General features: G+C 36.4%; 2 protein-coding genes across 5 annotated transcripts in view; both read right to left on the reverse strand.

Moving 5' to 3' along the window:
- Window positions 1-5,081: 5,081 nt before the first annotated feature.
- LOC100648553 (protein kinase C) lies at window positions 5,082-15,915 on the reverse strand. 2 transcript variants are annotated; one of them, XM_048405841.1, is made up of 10 exons: window positions 15,334-15,915; window positions 14,621-15,191; window positions 13,865-13,925; window positions 13,576-13,801; window positions 12,662-12,693; window positions 11,994-12,064; window positions 11,701-11,842; window positions 11,049-11,615; window positions 10,363-10,958; window positions 5,082-10,288 (listed from the first exon to the last, which is right to left on the reverse strand). In XM_048405841.1, the coding sequence occupies exons 2-10, from the start codon at window positions 14,948-14,950 to the stop codon at window positions 10,124-10,126; spliced, it is 2,190 nt and encodes a 729-aa protein (XP_048261798.1). In that variant the 5' UTR covers window positions 14,951-15,191; window positions 15,334-15,915; the 3' UTR covers window positions 5,082-10,123. The 2 variants fall into 2 exon arrangements, with proteins under 2 accessions (XP_048261798.1, XP_012163889.1); XM_012308499.3 differs by having other exon boundaries at window positions 13,576-13,777; window positions 14,621-15,915.
- A 634-nt stretch (window positions 15,916-16,549) lies between these two features.
- LOC100648245 (balbiani ring protein 3) overlaps window positions 16,550-22,415 on the reverse strand; it is a 34,146-nt gene continuing 28,280 nt past the window's right edge. For all 3 annotated transcript variants that reach the window (XM_003395406.4, XM_003395407.4, XM_048405829.1), the window contains 6 exons: window positions 21,676-22,222; window positions 20,534-20,777; window positions 20,186-20,454; window positions 18,216-19,997; window positions 17,430-17,887; window positions 16,550-17,221 (listed from right to left, as the gene is read on the reverse strand). In XM_003395406.4, the coding sequence (XP_003395454.2) occupies window positions 17,057-17,221; window positions 17,430-17,887; window positions 18,216-19,997; window positions 20,186-20,454; window positions 20,534-20,777; window positions 21,676-22,222 (3,465 nt within the window). In that variant the 3' untranslated portion in view covers window positions 16,550-17,056. The remainder of the gene's footprint in view (window positions 17,222-17,429; window positions 17,888-18,215; window positions 19,998-20,185; window positions 20,455-20,533; window positions 20,778-21,675; window positions 22,223-22,415) is intronic.

Genomic DNA, 22,415 nt, shown 5'->3' on the forward strand with positions numbered 1-22,415 from the left:
TTACTTTTTATATTTCAATAATCCGATTTGATTACGTAACATACATCGAAAGAAACATCGAGTGCAAAGGGTTTTTGCTTATTATACTATATAGCCTCATATAGGACTCACTGTTTGTCACAAAACACCGAAAGCGTTTTTTCATACAACGTTGCCCTCTCGTCACGCGTCTCGTTCCTATTTTAGGATGAGAAGCAGATCTTTTTCAACGAGACTGGTAATGTATTTCTGACTCATTTGCACGAAATTAACAACTCAATTAATTTCAACAACACACACTTTCTTCATTGCGTTCAATTTTTTGCATACATATATATTGTACGTGTGTGTGTTTCTGCAATATTTCATCGTTTATAAGTGTGTCCACTTAAAACACCCCTCGATGTATATTAAAATATCCCGTCGAAATATTTTAATATATCGGAATACGCGTATTTTAAATGCCGGTCGGTAAATGTGTTTTCTACTACTTCTACGAAGAAGTGCTTACGAGATTCGTCTTGGGAATGCTTCGGTAAAGAAATAGAAAAGAAAACTAAAATCGAGGGAAATAGCGTAGGACTCGTGCAAACGCAAGTAAAATACATTCACAATCGTTCGAATTTACAATACGCACATAACGAATCATCAGCTACGGAGTAATAATCGCGTATAACGCCCGATGTATTTCTAGATCGAATCAAGGATCAATCGAAGATGTTAAGTATCGTTATACAAACAAGGAGAATTCCTACGGTAGCAACTACACTGAGTTTCCTTCTTTCTTTCTTTTATACAGCGAACCGTAAGGATCATTTGTAATATCGAAAAGATAATCGATCGATAAATGAAATATCTTTAATTACCACGGTAATACGGTCGAAATCGAGCTAACTTGATTACGCTAATCAGCAGTAGCAATTTTTGCACACGAAATTACCACTCCCCAAGCAACGAGTAACAAGTAACTCATATAGTGAAATCGTCGTATTACCGAGTTAAGTAAAATTATTTTTCAAAATTTATTTACCTAACAACTAATGCAAATATTCTAATTCCTCCTTGTTTCGATCGTAATTCCTTAACGATACCTCGATTCGAGTCACCAATACATCGACAGATATATATTAATATTCAGCACCAGATAATAACACTTCCGTAAATCACTATTAAGACTCACTACGATTAACGATATATAAATACAATCGAGAAATAAATAATGCTCATTTATAACGATCGCTAATACAGCTCTGTCCGCGCATGAGCAGGGAACGTCTTTTTAACGAGCTTTTAAACAGCAGGATGTATGCTTGCCAAGTATTTCTCGGTTCCGCTATTCGACTCTTCTGTATCGTATGTTCAAACGATCGATGAACGATCAGCTTAACAAACTTGTCGACGAAAAGACAACCATAAAACGAGTAACAAATATTTGTACAATGAACTTTATATGTAATTACAAAGCGGATATGTAAGATGCTCTATCGATAAGGAAGAACAATTCTCAATATACACGTAAAAAAGTTATTTATCAAAAGATAAAAAGATTCATAAATCTCAATCCACTTTGCAACTCATAAAGACGATACATAATTCTGGATGAAATTAATTTATAATTTGATTAGAAAACTGTTTCCAAAGCCGATTTCGCGAATTCCCTGCTCGCACGCTTTTCTATCACATTTATAAATTAGACTTCGGACTTTTCAGCTCGGCAACAATCACTGGTGTGTCTTCAACATGGAAATAGGCTTAAGTCAGATAGAATTAGCACGGTCAACAACGCAATAAATCTCATTAGAAAGAAACTGCGACTGGACGTGTAAAACTTCGATTCTCGATGAGTCGTCAACGTCTCGGAGATTGGCGTTTTCTTACCTTTTTTTTTTCTTTCAATCTTTTTCGTGTTCGTATATTTCGATTAGATAGATCGATTGCGGTTCTAATCAAAATAACAATGATTTTTCGCTCTGAAGCATCGATGCTGACAATCAAAACGCTTAACACTTTGTGCACTATCACGCGTTCATTTTTGCTGTTTCTTTTTTTAAACGATTTTAATTCCTTAAATGATATTTCTCTTTATGATAAAAATTAATATTACTTTGTAATGATAAACGATAGAATGGTTGGATGTCGATAATATTTGTAATAACAAGAGCAACGTGTGTTGTTAGTTCACAAGGTGTTAATTGCAACGTATTAATTAGACTTTCTATTCTTAATAACATTATTGTAAAACGTAACTTTTTAGGATTGAATTTGTGTACATTCCGGAATTCTATAGACTCTAACAGGAAAACTTACAGACGCTGATATATAAATTTTTTTTGTGCGAGGAGATACAACACGCGAAATAATGTTTGACCTATACGAGGTGTTCAATCCTCAATCACGCGCGTAAAATGTCCGACGAACGACCAGCTGGGGTACATATAAAAAAATAAATGTTTGTTCCCTAATTGTACGTTTAAGCAGCTTGTGTGCATCACATTGGGCGTTGGTCGATCTAACGCATCATTTCTTGCATTTGTGCGCGAATCGGGAATAAAGTAAAATACAAGATTCAATTCGAGTTGGAAGGAAAATAGTGTCGCTTTTCCAGTTTCAACGAAACACACATTAGCTTATGTGAAACACTGTACAAAAAGAAGCAATGCATCTTTCACATCCGTATCTTTTTTCCTTCTACCTACAGAAGATTCAAACTTAATAGTTATTTCATAGAAAAATCTATCTCTCACTAGAAAGTAAATCTATTTTTACAAGAGTCGAACAACAGAAAATGTTTGATGATAAATTCTCTAAAAAAAAAATCGCTTCTTCTCGCACAGTGTCACATGTACGATGCATCATTGTGCATTACAATGCACAATGTGCATACAACGAATACAATTCGTTTCACTATAATGTATGCGCATGTGTATCGTTACATTTATGTACATATCGCACGCACGCACGAACGCTTAGCTTTACAATGACATACAATATATTCTGAAGAAAAGTGAGCAAAATATTTCAAAAATGAAAAGAGAAGTAAAAAAAGAAGAGTTTTTGATTGTAAATATCGAAAAGTGGGGAAAGAGAGAGTTTTGATGGTCGGCGCGACGTATGAAAGTCGTGTGAAAAGGAAGGATAGCGATTCAGGTAACGAAAGGACACACTCAGAGAGCTTTCATAAATTCTACGATCGGTAACGACAATGATACGGTCAACATATACATATATGTAGGTACGTTCGCTATGAAAATTCAACGACACATTTGTTTTAATACAATTGTAACACAGGGATTGCTACTCCTTCACGCATCGAAATTCTCGATCCTGCCTTCGCTCGTTTCTTCCTCTTTTTCACTTTTTCTTCTTTTGCTTTCCAATCATACGGACGGCTACTTTCGTCAGAGGATAAAACTCTCTCGATTATGTATGTATCTTTTGAGGAAGTAAATTTATCTCCAGCCTTCGGCTGATTGCTCGTTCGTTTGTGAAAGCGGACCTTTTGTGCCACCGGGGGTTAACGAATTTATCTAAAAACGGACCTTCACACTGTCGAATATGTTCCTCGTGTGTTCGATGAAACAGTGTTAAGTAATTCAAACGCATAGACCATCTCTCATTTTCATTTTGCTTTGCGTGAACTGAAATGCCTACACCTTTGATCAAATTTAAGAATATTACATTCCCAAATATGTGATGTTACGTGAGTACGTGGCTCCACGCTTACACTTATGTACACGTAGAAAGTAAAGTTTTGTGAGGCGTTGAGAATTCGATCGAAGCGCTAATCGTTCACGGTTTACTCGAATAACATCTGTTACCGGCTGTCCCTTGGTACAATCAGAGAATCCGTTTCCTTTGCATTTCCAACGTAATTTCTATTCTGTCCCGTACCTAGAGTTATGTTCACACGATTTTATAGCTCTATTATTAATAGTAGTACTATTATTACAAAGTTATATCAGATATGACGATTGCTTAACACACACGAAAGAGGAGCCGGTGATTGATCGCGAGTTTCAAAAGGCTTTCACGAAGTATCTTGCTGTCATCCCATTTTTAGAATATCTTTACCCAACACTGTGCACAGACAATATCTAGTTTACGACATTACAGAGTTTATGATCTTGGTATCATCTTCTTTTTTGCAGATGCTTTCTTTCATATCTTTTTTTTATTCGTTTTGTTCATTTTTGTATGGCATTCCCGATATCTTTCAGACCCAGGATAAAATCCACGATGTTCGTTCGTTTTCAGCGACGTTGGTCCCTTTTTTTTTTTTTATTATTTTCTTTTTTGTTCTCCTTCCGTGATTTCTAGAAGGTCGTCATCGTTGCAGCAACCATCCCGCGTTCCCATGAACAGAAAAGCAAACCAAGATCGTTGAAACAGAAAGAAAAATGACGGATTTTAACATAGGTCTGAAGGAACATAAAGAATATGACGTATTCCTAATATGATACTTCCTATTTATGTAGTACGTATATATATTTATAAATATATACATTTCTATCCTTTTTTTGTTCGTATATATACACACACATATATATATATATATATATATATATATATATATATATATATATATATATGCGGGTATGTATGTCTTTATATATATATATATATATATATAAATAAATATATATATAATATATATAAATATATATAAATATATATAAATATATATAAATATATATAAATATATATATATACATATATATATATATATAATTTCTGTAAATTATATCCTAAAAAGGAAAGGGGTACCACGGTTGATAGTCACGTGTGACCCTACTTAGCGCTCTATATTGCAACAATATTTTAGTTTTCTTTTATCGTCTTAATTTATGCAACATATAATATATATATATTTATAATTTATATATATATGTATATATCACTTCATTCACTCTTTACGTATGTTAACTTGACACGTCAAAAAAATACGCGGTTTCACCTCCTGTTGGCTTATAATCTCGCGTATACATCGATAAATTAACGTCTTTCCTCGTTTTTTTTAACGAATATACGGCACGTGACATCCGGTGTATACGTGCGCACGCATACAATATTAAAACGAAGCGAGTGGAACGTTTCATCGATAACGCATAACTTTTTCTTTTTTTTTTCTCCCCCCCAATATCCCTTTTTCCCTATTTTAATACGATTGACTAGCGATTACAAAAATCTCACGGCAAAAATTGTTTATGGGGTTAGGTTAGAGTGTCGGCGCCTGACAAGAGTACTATCGTCTGCCACAGATTTATTTCTAACATGCTACTGTAAATTTTTTACTATATATATATAAGTATGTATATACTTATACATATTTACCATTATATTCTTTCTTTTTCTTTTTTCTTTTTTGTTCTTTTATGTACTCTGATTTTTGCTTATTTCATTCCCCTTTCTTTGTTTTTTTAGCCCAGCCGATTTTAAAATACATTGCTTATACGCCATGGAATCGATGACGATAGTTCTCTTCGATAATCGAAAGAAATATATATACAACGGAAATTATAATCTTAATAGTTACATACCCGTTAAATTGTGCAATGTGAATCGTTAAACTCTGTAATTTACACACACGTAAAGATACTCTGGCTTTTTTTTTCTCCTCTGTTACATGACGATAAAAAATATAAACAATTCATTATACGATATAAACTAGATCTTGCGAAGCACAATCATTAGAAAAGCTTACGCGTACTAAAACGAGGACCATATAAAGTGTAGAAATTAAGTAGAAAAAAAGTTATTCCGATTCGATCGCTGTAAATACAAAAAAAAAAAAGATAAAACCTAAGGACAGAAGGTTCCGATAAAAAATGTCTGAAAAAATTGATGTACTTAACGAGAAACTAAAAAAATATATATATATTTACTTTTCGCTAATTAGCTAGCAACCTTAACATTCAGCTATTAACGTGGCCTGGCCGCGTACGATATCTCAAGAATACTTGTATGATATTGAAAAACATAAATACTGCAAAACGATGTAACATTAGAATAAATGAAACGCCACACGTTCTCTTTAACCAAAAAAAAAAACATACAACGTTTAACTTAAAAAAAAAAATATTACATCTTTGTCAGCTCGATGATCGTTGCAACAATAACAACAGTATGAACAGTACGTTTCGATAATTTGTTTTTTCTTTCAAACACATTCTTTCTTCCCACACAATGAATGAGATTTCAACTTTGATCATTCGATAAATCTTTCAACGAATATTACTTTTTCATTTAAATCTCGACGGATCAGAATTCGTAACATTTTATGGTACGGTGTAATCGTACACCGGTGTACGATTGTAACGTACTTATAAATCATCAATGGCTTACTTTCTATACAATTAAAGTCGAAAGAAACCTTTGGATAATCGATTAACCCCGCTCGACATATCGATGTGTTTAGGACGGCAATCGTTGCATTCTCTCGTCTGATTCGCGCCATTTTCAACGACCATCGAGAATCTATCGTTCTGACAAAAACGATATATACAACCGAAAGAGATATATCGCGATATGACTATCGATAATACGACGCGGAGTGCTGAAAATCTTTCTAATGTACCGGACATAAGACTAAAAAGAAACTCGCTTTACTACGCCTAGACGATACAGTGTTTGTTTTCTTTCTTTTTTTTTGTTTTCTTTTTTTAGACGTACGGATATTTGTTACGCGGTAACTCTACACGTAACAATAGGTACATGGTATAGCAGTAATTTTTTGTTCGAATAACGCACGAAACCGTCTTTTTTTTAAGCGTAGGCCGGACTAACTCGTCTCTTTTGAATTTAAACATATCCTTTTCCGTAGCTCGATACATCGAGCCAGACACCTTTTCTCGGTATTCTCGTTCTGACTAGATTTACGATAAGTGCACGAACGCAGATGAATCAAGTACAGATCCTTGTCAATCGGACAGTTTTTTTTTTTAAGTTATCTTAAACACAATTCTCTTTCTTAGAAACAATAGAAATTCCTATTGGATCATTTATGAAATTTAATACATATTTAAAAACTAAGAATTAAATTCTAAAAAATTGATATTATGTATAATAAATAATAAATTTAATTTTTATGACAGTTTGCCAACGACAAGGATATAGCACTCTGAATTTAGTACATGAAGAACATTATCGATTCATCGGTCGATACATCAATAGGATACTATATTCACTGGTCAATAATTATTGCTATGCAAGCAAAAGCTGTAAAAAGATACGATCAGCTACATTTACATGCGAACGATCATTATTTCGTGTCAATGGCTGCGAGTACAACGTTGCTTTCATAAAAGCGACGTCGTACGTATATATATCTTACGATAGGTGATTTCTCCTTGTAATGGTAATATTCATCTCGTACATCATTAATTTCTAAGATCGTGCGATGAGTACACGACACGTGCCGTAACTTAGAACATCATTTTGTTCACAATTCGATTGTGTCGGTGCTGCGGCTCTCGAACTTCGAGTCCTGCACAGAATCGAAGCACGTAGAGGGCAGCACGTGGTTTAAGGGTACTCTACCAATGAATTTTTTTATTTGACATTTTTTGTTTTTAAATGAACCTAAATATCTACGGAGTCCATAAAAATGTACGAGTATGACACGACGACAATGATCACGACATTGAGTAACGCGTTTCTGGTCATACAATAAGCCATTTGAATACAATCTGGGGCTGAGTGTTTGTTGTCCAGTGGCTCATTGGTAGACAGTACGCTAAAATATTTTTTTCTGTTTTTCTTTTTTTTTTTTTAGTTTTGCTCTGCACTACTGCACGATTTCACCGCAGTTGTCCTTTTTTCTGAATTTATAATCACTAAAACATTTTATCGACTAATTGTTATGGTCTATCGTTACTATTTATCAATTAAACTTTTCTCATTAAAACTATCAACGACGATTGAAGTTTACACCAAAGATTGAAGTCGGACCGATATGAGATTGTGATTTATTCGCGATCTTACCCTCGTTAATTCGTTCTGCGAGGTTTCTACGGAAAATCTGAACGAAATCTTTGGTATAAACTCGACGGCACAAAACGGTGGACTACGTGCCCCAAATATTAGAGTATTTTCTGTTCACTTGTTAAAACACGAAAAATTTGTCTCTCATCTAGGTATTTCGAATTAATTTATCCTTATTAGCCGTTAGGACCGACAACGATATTTAACTCGATATAACATTCACTGGTTTCTTTCTTTCCTTTCTTCCTTTTTTTACGCATTTCAACGTTCTTATGGTACGGATAAGGCTCTCGACTATTTCATCACTTAACACTAAGGAGCTTGCAGCTTTTTCTAATTTAAGTACACGAGTTGTTGCTTCAAGCTTTTAAAGACACCTAACTAGAGACAACACGTACGAAGATTCCGGAAAGTGCATCGACATCGCTAGGTGGACTTCCTTACAATTTTCTTAATTCGCTTAGCGGTAACTTTACAAAGCATATACATATCTATGTATATATGCTCTGTCTATAACACTTTGTGAAAGACTCGACATACACAGTAACACCAGGGAATTTCACCAGAGACCATCGCTTTTATATATTCTCCGGTGTTCCTGATAGCGAGACTTTTTTTGTTCATTACAATTTTAGGCGTATGTTAAAATAAGTTAAATTTATACGTGTACATATACGTATATACCATTTTGTGTTAGCTTTGACGGAACAACCACCAGTGGAATCCGTCTGTGATCGTTTAAAATTCTATGTTAAGTATGAAACTGGCATGTCCACCTGGTCAGATCGTATCCTGCTCGATCTTCACCAAGCGAGCATGATTTCTTTTAGTGTTGTATGATTATTTTATTATTATTTTGTTTATTATTTATATCCTATCGGAGAAGCGCTGCGAGATGCTCCTCTGGATAAAGCTCGACGAAAAGTTTAGACCGTTCGAAGACACGAGATCTCGATTCGAACCGGAACATAACTTCTCGATTCTCTATGTAGTTACTTTATATGATGCTATTATGTATGCACAGGTTTTTATAGACTCGGCAATTATAATTACGCCTGCAGCTGGTACTTAGCTAAAAGTTAAGCCCAGCTTCTGTTTCAGTCTTGATCACTAGTGATTTGATACACTACGCTAAGACCTAAAAACTCGACTTACTAAGCAATAATCACAATAATTCGATCGTCCTGTTTTTGTCGGTATTCTTGTAGAAAAAAATAATTCTCGTGAATTACAATGAAAATTAAGTCCGTAAGTACGTAAGCGCTAAAAAAAATGCGTAATAAGTGCCAAGTCTTTATATATGGTTAACTAGGAGTCTGTAAATCAGGTAAAATTTTGTATACCTTAATGGAACTGAATTTCAGTGCAAAATTGACATGTCGATGAATTTCTTATCCTGCAGACTCGTGGTTTTTCCCGCGCGAGCACTTTTTTTTGTCATTAATGGAAAACTTTGTAGTTCCAGAGAGACATTCTACGAAATAAACTCTAAGAGGAAACGAAATATACGGTTAAGAGGTTACTGAAAAATTCGGTATTTGATTCGAATCTTTCTCGAGAATATCAATATCAACAGAAAAATAATAGATCGCCCAGCGACCTTTATCATCATGCCATCGAAAATGACTTTCTCTTTCTGTTTTGTATTTTTTGTACTAAGTTTCTTAACCGATACTTAATTTCCAAAGCACATGATCTTTCTGCTTATCAATGTTACAAATGAAATCTCTTACTGACGTTTCCTCTCAATCACATTTGTTTTTGTTTCAAGAAAACAAAGGAAATCAAGAATTTTGTCAAACTTTAAGAGACTTGGATCCAAACGCATTTCTTTTTTGTCGAACTGAGGCCACGCTTCCTTGTTAGCAATCAAATTCTTTGCGAAAATTACCACTTTTTTTTTTGTACGTGAAACAGACCGAAGTTTCTAGCTGATTTCCCAAATTCCTGCTGATCTCCACCACTTTTTTGTACAGCTTGAACGTTGCTTCCGATGATACGTAAAATTATCCCCGGTGGAGATAAAATACAAAGGAGACCCCGAGCAGCTTCAAAACGCCGATGTTCAGCTTTGCAGATTGGCATTCTCGCCAATTTTCCAAGCAAGAAGCGTTTAAGATGATATTAACATTGAACCCTCTTCATTTGCTTGCGTTCTTACTTCTTATTGTGCCCCAAACCTAGCAGGGTTGAAGTCTTTGTTGACGAAGGAGAAACCTTGGAATTCTTCTTGGTTTATATAGCTCACTTCATCTGGATCTTCTGGCGTCAACACTGGATCTTCTTTTGTAAACTCTGTATCGAAGTTCATTACATCCTTTTTGCTTTTCTGAAACACGCAATTATCGTGAAATATTTTTCAATTACTTTTTAACATATTATTAAAATTCAATATGAACTTACAGTTCTTGGCTTAATTGGTGGTCTTACTTTACGTGCTTCAAGTGCTTCCCAATCCATTTCTTGGAAAAATGGGTGAACCTTTATAGCGTTCTCACCACCATTAGCAGCCACACAACCTAATCTCTTAGCTGGATTTTTTGTCATAAATCCTTTTAAAATAGAAACTGCCTCTTTTGAGATCCAGATAGGGTAAAGCACATCGTCTCGTAGAATTGATTCGAATAAATCATCTTCATTATCTGCTTCAAAAGGCGGTTGACCAGCCATCATTTCGTACATTAAAACACCAAGTGCCCACCAATCAACACTAGCACCATAATGCAATTCTTGAAGAATTTCAGGTGCGATATAATCAGGTGTGCCACAAAATGTTGTTGTAACAGTCTTCCCTTCGATAATACCCTCCTTGCACATTCCAAAATCTGCTAATTTACAATGACCTTCTTGGTCGAGTATTATATTGTCTAACTTGAGATCTCGATAAATAATATGATGCTTGTGAAGAAACTGTAATGCAAGCGTAACTTCTGCTGCATAGAAGCGTGCTCTTGCTTCGTCAAATTTTCGAGCCCTTTGAATATGGAACATTAAATCACCTGAAAGAAGCAAAATATTTTTTATATTCAGATAGTAAAGAATGTCTTTCTATACGTTTTATTTCTAATTATATTTCAATTAATCCTAACCTCCATTCACATATTCCATAACAAAAAATAATCGGTCATTTGTTTGAAAACAACTGTGAATAGCTGTAAGGAAAGGATGTCTCGCTGCCAGTGTTAAAATCCTCTTTTCCGTCATTGTGCAATCTACATCGTCGTCTTGTATAATCACATCTTTTCTCAATATTTTCACAGCGTAAACTTCATCGGGATTAGATTTTCGTTCTACCAGCATCACCTTTCCGAAACTACCTTTACCAAGAACTTTTATGAAATTAAAGTCCTCAATACCAAATTTTCTAACTTCATTCTCACTAGCAGGTACTGCATTTTCAGTAGCGATAACAGATGTATCTTCTGTTTTTTGAATTGTCTGTGAATTATCCGTTGGTAATGTGTCTGTGACTGTTACTGTTGTAGGTGTTTGACCAGACTGACAAGTTGTTGTTCTATAATTAATCTTTGGAGTTTTTATCTGTTTGTCTGGTGATATATTCATTGTACTTAAAATCTCAGCCATAGCCTTAGTGTTAATGCCACAGTTATTTGCTACATTTTTCTGACACCTCTTATGAACATTTATATTACAAGCTGTATAAACAAACATCAGATTCAAGTATTACATATTCATGTAAATCATTTTATGTATAATAAATATGTTCTAATATATATTTACCTTCACACTGTAAACCTTGTCTAAATAAACCATACAACAGTGAACCGCAGTGGTCACAAAACGTAAATCTCTTGTAGTTGTGAACAACAAAACGGTGTGGCATATCTATACTGAAACGTGGACTTTCTGTATCTTGATTTGACTGAAAGACAATATCATTTAAAGATTAATTTAAAAAATTCAGTTTCTTGATATTTACAAAATACATATGATATTAAAAATAATACTAAAGATAATATATAATACAATATATAATAATATAAAGATAATACTCTGCAGTAAGATACACTCACCTCATCTCTCATGCCTGGGCATTTTGTGATAACCAACTTGTGACATCTTTTGTGAACTACACATGTGCAGACTGAAACATAATAAAACCTCATTGAATGCTTACATTTTTTGATACAAATAACTTTTAGCATAGCGTGACCCAAGCTGGCTGCATGCGTGATTAGACGCACTGATTTGAAATGACAAGCACAAATAAAATTTGGTGGATGTTGTGATAGTCTTGCCATGGAAACAATGTAAGCTTGAACATTGAAGACAGAATATAAACTCTAAGGATATGGTAAAATGAAACCATTAGAACCTCCTGATGATTTGTTACAATTTACTTAGAAACATGCAATGAAATATATCCCCACTTATAACTATATTAAATCACAGCTAATATAATTTGCAATAAAAACTCCATTGATGTATTACGGACATTAAGTTTTATTTTCTGTTTCATTAAAGAAAGCATAGCATCAGATTTTCAACCATGGGCTAAATTAAACATTAAAACTTCAAAGTTTTCAAACTGGATTATGAATTTTTACTCCTAAATGCTTTGATTTTTTATAAAGAACTAAGTACACATACACACACCTAGATAAACATATGTTCACACAAAGGTAGAGCAAGCAAATATATAATTATAATATTTGTTAATAACGTGTATGTGTCTTCTCACCTTGACACTGATAGCCCTGCTTGCCCAAGCCCCTGAAATACAACAGACAAAACACATCACATCATCTCCTTGTATACCCTCATAAAACACATACGTATGCTTTCTTGGGCCATAAACCATAATTAGATGTTTATGCTAGTCTTTTAAGAATGATTAGGTAAGATTATTATTCAATTTTTATTTCTGTCTTAGATGTTTCTAGTACTTTCTTAAAAATAATTTATTATTATATTAGAGAACTTTTGTCTATAGACATAATGACATGTTAATTCATAAGAAATATCACCAAACAGTAGATATAGTATATGCTTGCAAAACCAATGCATGCAGCCTATTTCTTAGTTGAATGATCTATTCCAATAAAATACATAGAACATTATGTAACATTACTGTAAAGAGACAAGAAAAGAAAGAGTGTTTGAAAGCTTAAAAGTCAATATATCTAAGGTGTTAAATATTCACTTCCCTGCTGCAAATATTATGTGCTGGTAAATTAACTAAAAATTATTTCTTATATTGTATTGTCAAACTAGCTTAATTATTAAGAACATATATGTATATTGTACAAAATATACTTCGAAAAGCCATTTTCCTAATGATATCTTCTTAATGATGTTACAGTATATTCTAGAAAACCAAAAACCCAGGCATGCAACTTCAACACTTTTAAATTATCCAAAGAACCAAAATCCCATATTAATTTAGTGTGCATAAGTCTATTATATCTATGCAAGTTAGATCAAACTAATTTAATTTAACTGATCACCTTTTAAAATATACACACAAAATTAAGTACATAACACTTCATATTATAAAATGATTGAAATTAGTAAATGTTTTGAATTAGTGTTAGAATATGCTTGTGAATTAGAATTTAAGCAATGTTATCAATATACTTTTGTTAAAATACATACCATATGAATTCACGGCAGTGAGAACAGAAAGTTGGTTGCCTCAGAAAGGTAGCCATAAACTTGTGACCATTTGCTTGATGAACTTTGCGTCGCATAGCACCCCTACGCCGGTTAAAGCCCTGTCTTTCTTTGAATTCCCTCCTGGGTTCCTTCCCAGTGGTGATGCTTCCACCACCTCTGCCTCCGATTCCTTCTCCATCACCTGTACCACAGCCTCTTTGTTGATCTAAAATTTTATTATGGAAGTATACCTTACATGCATAATTCTTAGCCATTACCTGTTCCTTACCTTGATCATTCCATTTTAGGTCAATCCTAACCCTTAACTTTCCTTGAGGTTCAAGGTCAACCTAAAAAAAATTCAATTTCTGATGATAATTCACAATGATTATCACTGTTATTTAAGAGTATCGAAGCACAAAAGAGTTACTACACAATTAAAACATATAACAAATATAAATATCTTGATTCAAATCAAATTTTATTCAATATCATCATTGTTCAATATTACAAACAATTTATTAATGTAATACAAATATAACAATATTCTTTTAATTGAACTTTAATAGATCATATTTTATCAGTAACTATATGATTGAAACATTACTGAGATACATTACGCTTGGTATACACTTTTTCAACATTTTAAAGAAACCAAATTGAATTCTAATCATCACACATGTTTCAGGTCTAAGAAATACCTATTGTCTATCTTTCTTTGCTTTGGTTTCTATTGACACAATGTTATCAGACTACCTTGAATTGTTCTATAATGTCATAGTAAAAAGATATACATAGATTACACGTTGCTTTTCCACTACACATATCAACAACAAACATTGTAGTGTCAACACAAAATTAATGTGAACCGATTAATCAAAACTACCTACAAATTAGGGAATAAAATATAGAAACATGCATTCATAAGCATAAAAAGGTGAAAATAAAAGTAAATAAAGAACACTTTTTATTTTCTAACAAAAAATTTCTAACGAATATATCCACATGATGAAATAGAATAGCCTCCAAAATTGTAAGTACTAACCCAAAGATCTGCAGTTTTGTCATTCCTGCTGACAAGTTCCTCGAAAGGAATACTACAATTGGCGACGAAATAATCCGGCGGTAATGCCGCATCGTGGAAGACAGTCAGTCCGAGCATCACTGCATCCTGAACTTCATGGGTGAAACACTCGTTCCAAACCGGGTCGAACGTTTTCGGTTTAGTCGATGAACGATCAAGATGATTCTCGTCGACATCCAGCTGAACGTAGGGATCGAGTATAGGTTCATCCTGCCAAAACTTTCGTTGCTTGTCCGTCGCCCTTAGTCCAACTGCCTCACATATTTCGATCTTCACTGTCCCCGTGAACATCTCGGAATCAAATGATGATACTGACACCGAATATCAAGAAAAGGGAGGACAGAGGACGGACGAGACAGTCGACGAGGCTGTCACGCCTGTCGACGAGTTGACACTTCGAATTTCTGCGTGATCAGGTTATCCAGAATTCCTAGTCAACTATCCGACGTTAAGTAGATAGATAGTTAAGTAGCCGGACCACCGTTGTTGTAACCGACTGTATGTAGTAGTTCCTTTTAATTGGAAGCGATCGCTGTAAGGAAGGTTTGATATATATATATATATATATATGTATATATATACGGTATATCAAAATCTTCTTCAATAACTGAAATAATTTCACCAATAAGGTTCCCGCGATAAATACGACCTTCCGTAGGAAATGTATGGCGCACCGCTTTGAATATTCCGTCCGACGAGCCTTTGGCTCTCTCTTCTTTTCCCTCTCGCTTTTGCACGCGCACTCTCTTCTAACTATCCTTCTCTTTATCTCGCTTCCAAATTTCTTCCCCTTCTCTCTTTCTCCTCCTCCCTTTCCCTTTCCCTTCGTCACCGCCACCAGCACCGTGCAGTTATAAACACTCGGCTCTCTTTGCGTTCACACATAACAGACACGGAAACGGAAGCAGAATCGACGACGGCAGGAGCTCGTTGAAAACGGAGAGACGCAAAGGAGGTGGATGCAGGACGAGCGAACGAGAGGCGACGATGTTTATTGCGAGGCGCCCCGTCCGCGAGTGCAATGTCTGTCCTTGTATTCCCGATCTCCTGAGAGCCATTAAGCTCCTTTTTCTCTTCTTCGATTCCCTGCCCTTTTTCGCGTTTATATATTTCCACTTTTCGTTAACCACTGAACGAAGTTCTCGAACACGATTTTCAAAACACCAATCGAAGTTTCGTTCCACGATTTTGTTGAAAGAAAAAAAAAACGGCGTATCGTGGATAAAAGCACTCGTTTCCCGTCCCCGGACAGCCCCACCGACCCGAACCGCTCGATTGGTCACTCCGCGCTTCGTCTAAAGGGCGACTCGATCTCGGCCTCGAATGCCTTTCGGAATATTTCGTGCGTTTCCGTCGAAAGCTCAGGCTGCGTTTTCACCCACAATCTCGACCATCTATGCACTAAATTTGAGAATATATACACTCGATTCACCGACATCTTTTCGTACCAATATTGTATAAAGAATACTGAAGAGAATGAAATTAAACGAATCTATGTGGTTTTTAGTTTGTAAAGTATATTATACGCTGAGACTCAACTGTATGGAGAGCTTGCAGAACAAGTAGAAACACTAGAATGATGCGTAGTTATCTGATTGGCGGAGGTCTGGCTAAAAAAAGCGCGCTTCTACTTGCGGTACTGGTATCCAGCATTTACTGAAAGATTCAAAGCTATTTGGAAACTAAATCTTTTTGATCCACATATGTTCTAAATCAAAGAAATAATTGCTTCCATTTTATTACTATAAATTTTTATTGTGACCTTAAAAAATCTTCCTATACAGGTCAAGTTAGGAATGCAGATTTAGGGAAACAGATCTCTGATTGGGTAAACGGTTGGCCTCTAGCGTCCAAAGTAATGATCTAGACGTATTAATAACGACACACGAATAAAGGAATTTCCGATCTTTATTGAGCTATATAAATAAACGAACACAGTATGAGTCTAATATTTACACCCATGATATACATACATTTAACGCAACGATATCCTCGGCGTTTCGTTCTCGAGCCAGGACATTTTTGCGTTGGTGGCTTCGATAACTTCGAGGTGATACAGAGAGACCCGCGAGAAGATCAGATTGTTCTAAATAAAAACTATTATTTCTCGACGACCGACCGAATTCCATTTTTTTAATTTTTTAAAATAAAATTCGTATTGTGGTTACACGTTACATCCTATATTGTGGGATCGATATCGCATGATGTCCACAAAAAAGGAAGTACCGTTTGCAATTTATTCGGTCGACCGTCAATTCTGGCAGTCGCGATGTATCTCATATTCAAAGAATAAATATCTCATCGAAATATGAAGGGGATTACGTAGACGTGACTTGGATCATGACTATATTCGCGCACGGAATAAGAGCGATCTACGCGACGAACTCTTGATCTTTTCTATGTACCGACGACCACATCCGAGGTAGACGTACTCTCTTGCGCTTCGGCTATGTCCTTCTTCTTCTCTTCCTGTTCTACGCCCGATATCACATACACTGGTTGCTGGTACGCAAGGAAGTGCTGATCCGCAGCCAAATTTTTTGATGGATCTTTCATTTTCATCTAAAATAAATATATTTTTATCGCTATTAAGTATACTGAATTAGTAACTAATTACATAATAATTTTGTATTGCTAACTATTATTTAAATCTGTTATTCTTTAAGAAAAAATTCGTCATTGTGGAATTATTAGATATCTGCTTTCTAAAAAAATAATAAATAATAGTAGTAAATTACAACTACTTATTTAAATAAAATTGAGAGTGTACCTTTTTACGGTATAACATCAATAAAATCAGCAAACTGCTAATTATGAAAGCGCTTCCAGCAGCCAAAACCAAAGTAGCAGTTTGATAAACGGGTGTTTCCACTTCTGTGAGGATTTCTCGTTGTTCTAATGCTACAATTCTACTCTGCATAGCTATTGGGGGAGATCTGTGTGTGAAACGAGAGGTGGTTGCGTCCGCGAATGATCCCAACATGGATAATTTCTGTATTCTGGTTAATTCTTCCAGATGAAATGCTATGTCTACTTTGTTCGGTCCTATTACTTCGAAACTAAGTATGGCTGAGTCTTGATTGATTTCTACCCGCACGTCGTTCTTTATTCTGGCGCCTAGATCATGTAGTAGATCCTCTGCTTGTCTGGTTAGTGTAGCCTCGTCATCGCCGAGGAATCGACCGGGGAAACGTAGAGTTACTTCGACAGCTTCTACTGGAGTTGGCACTAAAGAAATTTACAAAAATTTATCAAATATTTATTTCAATGTATATTATTTATATTATCAAATTATATATATATATTATTGGATTGTGATTTTGTATGTATTTATAACATATTAAAAATATTAATTGAAATATATCTTTTTTTAATTTCATTCGTTAAAAAATATAAATTTGCATAAACATCCATACTCTACATATTATATAAATAATATTTGTATTATACATGTTAAATCAAGTTTTAGTTCTCATTGATCGACTATCATAAACTGACTCTACCTGAAATTGACAAAATGACTCAATACAAATATATGAAAGATATCGTATCTTACAGCAAATATTCGTTCCTTTCAGGAAAGGTTCTGAGCCAATGAGTTGATTGCCTGCCTCGTCAACACACCAGCATGTGTCCCCAGCACACTGCGTCGGCTCGAACCTGCCCTCACGATCGCAAATTGCTGGGACGTGGCCTTTATCCTTCATCGCCTGACATCTTGTGCCTAACACCATCCCGATTTGCTTTTCGTCAGTTTCTAAGTTAATTAGAGCGTTCTCCATGAACGCTTGAATTTCACGGTCGATTTCTTGAACTGCCGGCCCTCTGCCTCCCCGTCTTGCTTGCCTAAAGTTACACTTGGGCTCTGCTCCTCTGGTAAGCGAACCTTTCACAGGTTGACCCTTTCTGTTGACACACCAGCAAACACCAACATGCTCCAAACACTGTATAGATTCCCACATGCCATTTTCCGGGTCACACCTGGGCAAGAAAGTTGGTTGCTTCAGCCTTTGAGACGTTTTCAAGTTTTTCTCTCTAAGTCTTTCACATTGTGATAATACAGGGCACACGGTATCGCATACTAAGCGACTAGAGAAATCATTGTGACCCAGAGTACACTCGAATTTCCTCCTACATTCGTTATGTTCTGGGTCAAAGTACCATCTCTCAGTTTCATTTAAACCCATTCCTAAATTACAGGATACTTTTCGTGGTGGTTCAAAACAAACTTCGCGAGGTTTGGGACAGCATACAGCATATTCATCCAGAGGAGATAGTTCACATTTGTGTGTGGATGGACAATGTTGACCATGTGGTCCGCATATTGCTGGGGAACCATTTTGATCTAGTAAAGGAGACCCATTTGGACAAGGATTATCTTTCTTAGGCAAACAGACTGGTACAGGTGGACACGGTGGTACGCTACAGGCTACTTCGACCATTCTACAGGCCTCGTTTTCTCCCCGACAAGTCACGCTCTTGCAGGGATCTCGACAGGAACACATTGGACAACCACTATCAGGATCAAGTTCGAATCCATCGGCACAATCAAGCTTGCAATCGATCTCTGGACATCTGAGCGGCGTGTTACACTTTGGTACCACTCCCTCGAGAACACGAGTGCCTGCAGCCTCTCTGCCCTCCTTGTCCACGCACCAGCACATTCTATTGTGACACTGAACCGGCTCGAATGCTCCACTAGCATCGCATCTCGGGATATAAATCCTTCTGGCTGGTTCTCCTGACTCTCTGGCCGCATGTTCTGCCACTGCACGTGCATGTTGGCAAGCTGTGGCCATCACAGGAGCTACACACTGCGTCCCACAACCTGTAGAACAGCACTTCTGTGTGGCAGAACATTCTTGATCATTACTACATTGTAGTTCGCAACTCGATGAACTTGGTACCAGATACGGACACTGCCCTGGTTTCATGGCCAGACAAGCTGGAACAGCTGGACAGTGCTGTCCTGATCCACAATTCACGTCGACCATCGTACAGGTCTCATGTAGGCCACATGAGACATCTTTACAAGGATCGTGACAACGACATTGCTGACAACCAGTCGCATCTACTTCGTAGCCGTAAGGACATCTTAAATTGCAGGAGAAAGATCCACAGAGTTTGAGAAGGTCGTTTATCTCTTTACAATCAGTGCTACGATTCACGCCGCTTTTTAGGACAACTCCGCGGTCGTTTACGCAGGAACAGGTACCATTGTGACATTGTAACGGTTTGTAGCTACCATCTTTCTCACATTGTGGTGGTGGAATCGCTAAAGACATATCTTCCCTGGTTCCTTCCATGCGGTCGTTGAATTCCCTCAAATATTCACACACTGGAATAATTTAATAACATTATTTTGCATAAGTAGAATTAAAACTGAGAGGTATTAATTTTAGTTATTAAAAAATAGTATATGTAGGAACATTCAACGTGAAAATATCAGTATGCCAATGATTTAGATTTCTTTCAAGTTTTAAAGTTAGATTTTATATTTCTTTTAAGTTTTAGTGGACATCTTACTGGTTTGTGGTTTTGTGGAATTGGCTGACGTCATGCAGCACACCGATTGTCCAGCTTCCGGTACAACGGTGCATTTGTAGCCTTGTGGACAAGTTTCGTTCTCAGAACAGGTTACAGCGTTCCGTTCGTTATCGATAAGGGGAGTTCCATAGACACAAGGACTTTGATAAGTTTTCTTCGGTTTACATTCTGGTCTGGTTGGACAGAGAAAGTCTGGGCAACCATCTTCACGATGCAGAACGCATTGTTCTCCAACCGGACACGGAAAACTGAGGAAGAAAACAGTTAGAAGCATAAGATGTTGTTATGAAATGTACTATATTTAAGTGGATGTAATTGTACACTTACCCTTCACAAGGATTGTCGCATTCGCAAGTTGGACAACCGGAAGCATCGGTTTTAAATCCATATTGACAAACTTGGGCGCACTGTTGGGAAACACAAGACGCCGGAAGCGATCTTCCCTTCGTGATTGATTTGCAATCGACTTTATCTGCTGGTCCCATGGTTCCAGAGATTTTTCGACCGTTATTATCCACGCACCAGCAAACCAGACCGTTCCTCGAGCATTGTCTACCTTCGTATCCTCCATCTACAAATTTGAAAATATTAATAATTTTTATTTTATCAAAAGATTATAGAAACATAGCTATTTACGATCTTTATAATCGATGCTGTTAAAATAATTCAAAAGGGATACCCAAATTCTTACATTTAATACATTTTTAACTCCCAAAGCATATCGACAAATTAAAAATGTTATGGTACAATTGGTTTCCCAAAAATTCTCAAAAGTATAATACAGTAGAATCCCATTTCAATTACAAACATATTTGTGGAGAATGATTAGAAGTGTTGGTGTATCTATTGATGAGACCAGTGGATATTTGGTGTAGTCAAATATATTTAAAACTATTTGTAGTACAGAGTTCATCGTCGTTCGCTAAGTATCGCTTGTTATACGTATACACGGTAATGAGTACGTCCGCTCGATGATATTCGCTCTAAGATTGTTCGATACTCACTAACTGATAACTGATCTAAAGAAAGACTGATTCTCTTATCAATGAAAGTTTAAATTCAATTTCGGTTGACGGTTACACGTAGTGGCAATTGTTTTACCCGGAGTTTGTTTATCGCTACGTTTGGTAAGTCAAGACGGTGTCAATGTCTCAAGGCAAAACAACAGCATAAGTCGTTCTCGAATCTCATCGTCCTCTGACTCATATGCCGCTACATATTTATCTAACTAGGAATGCAAACTTATTATCTGAACGAGCAATAGTTAACACTGATACAATCAGTATATTATTATACATACAAACTGTTCGTCTATGTGCATAAACTGTTTACTTATCCATCAGCAGATCCAAACAAATATGATTCTGTCGTAGAGTGTTATCTTCCACCAAACAGTCTCTCTTTAATAACTAAGCCAAACCTAACTATTCGACTTAATCAAAGATTCCTATTCATCCTTAGATCCTCACCTTCCGTACACTGAGGAACATATCCACGGCCCTGCCTCTCAGAAATACTCAGCATCTCCGCCAGCACACGGTCTCTGTGGCAAACACCGAGCCCCTGTGGAACAGAGCAAGCTCCTCCTCCACATTTCTCGCTCTTGCAACATTTCTGCGGACCTGGACACTCTAAGTCATGCTGACAGGAATTGCCACAAATAGCTGGCTGCTCCAATGGACACGTCCCTGGTCTCTTTAGATTAATGTTGGATGGACAACAGACTCCGTATTCCTGCTTCGGTTCCACCAGGCAGCTATACATCGGCGGGCAGGTCGGTTTCCCTGGCGAGTCGCCACAGAGGAATGGCCTCGGCGAGTCCGTGATTTGCAGCGGTTCACCGGCTGGGCAAATCGTCGACAGTGACTTCGCTTTGCGGCAGCTGGGAATTGGCGGGCACGGTGGACGGGCGCATGTTACATCAATCAACTCGCACGTTTGACTGGTCCCCGGACAGGCGACCCCGCGGCAAGGATCTCGACACTCGCATTTAGCGCAGCCAGTTTTCGGCTCGATCTGCGAGTGGAAATAACTAGTCAACAGTTACTACGGAATATTGCATAAAGTCGAGATTTTGCTTCTCGTAAGAGGTCTTATGGGTAGTTGTATAGGAAGGGATTATTTTGGTACTTTCTTCTTTTGGTTGTATATCGTTGGTTATAAAGTAGGTGAAGGATGTGTATGCAATTAAGAATATTTATGCAACTTT

This window comes from Bombus terrestris, chromosome 5 (assembly GCF_910591885.1).
Source record: "Bombus terrestris chromosome 5, iyBomTerr1.2, whole genome shotgun sequence".
Taxonomy (NCBI): Eukaryota; Metazoa; Arthropoda; class Insecta; order Hymenoptera; family Apidae; genus Bombus; species Bombus terrestris.

Coding starts and splice junctions, on each gene's coding strand:
- LOC100648553 (XM_048405841.1), bottom strand. CDS start 14,950: ATGTTCACGGGGACAGTGAAGATCGAAATATGTGAGGCAGTTGGACTA. Junction 13,926..14,620: donor ACAAAACTGCAGATCTTTGG/GTTAGTACTTAC, acceptor AATTTTTTTTAG/GTTGACCTTGAACCTCAAGG. Junction 11,843..11,993: donor GCCCAGGCATGAGAGATGAG/GTGAGTGTATCT, acceptor ATTGTCTTTCAG/TCAAATCAAGATACAGAAAG.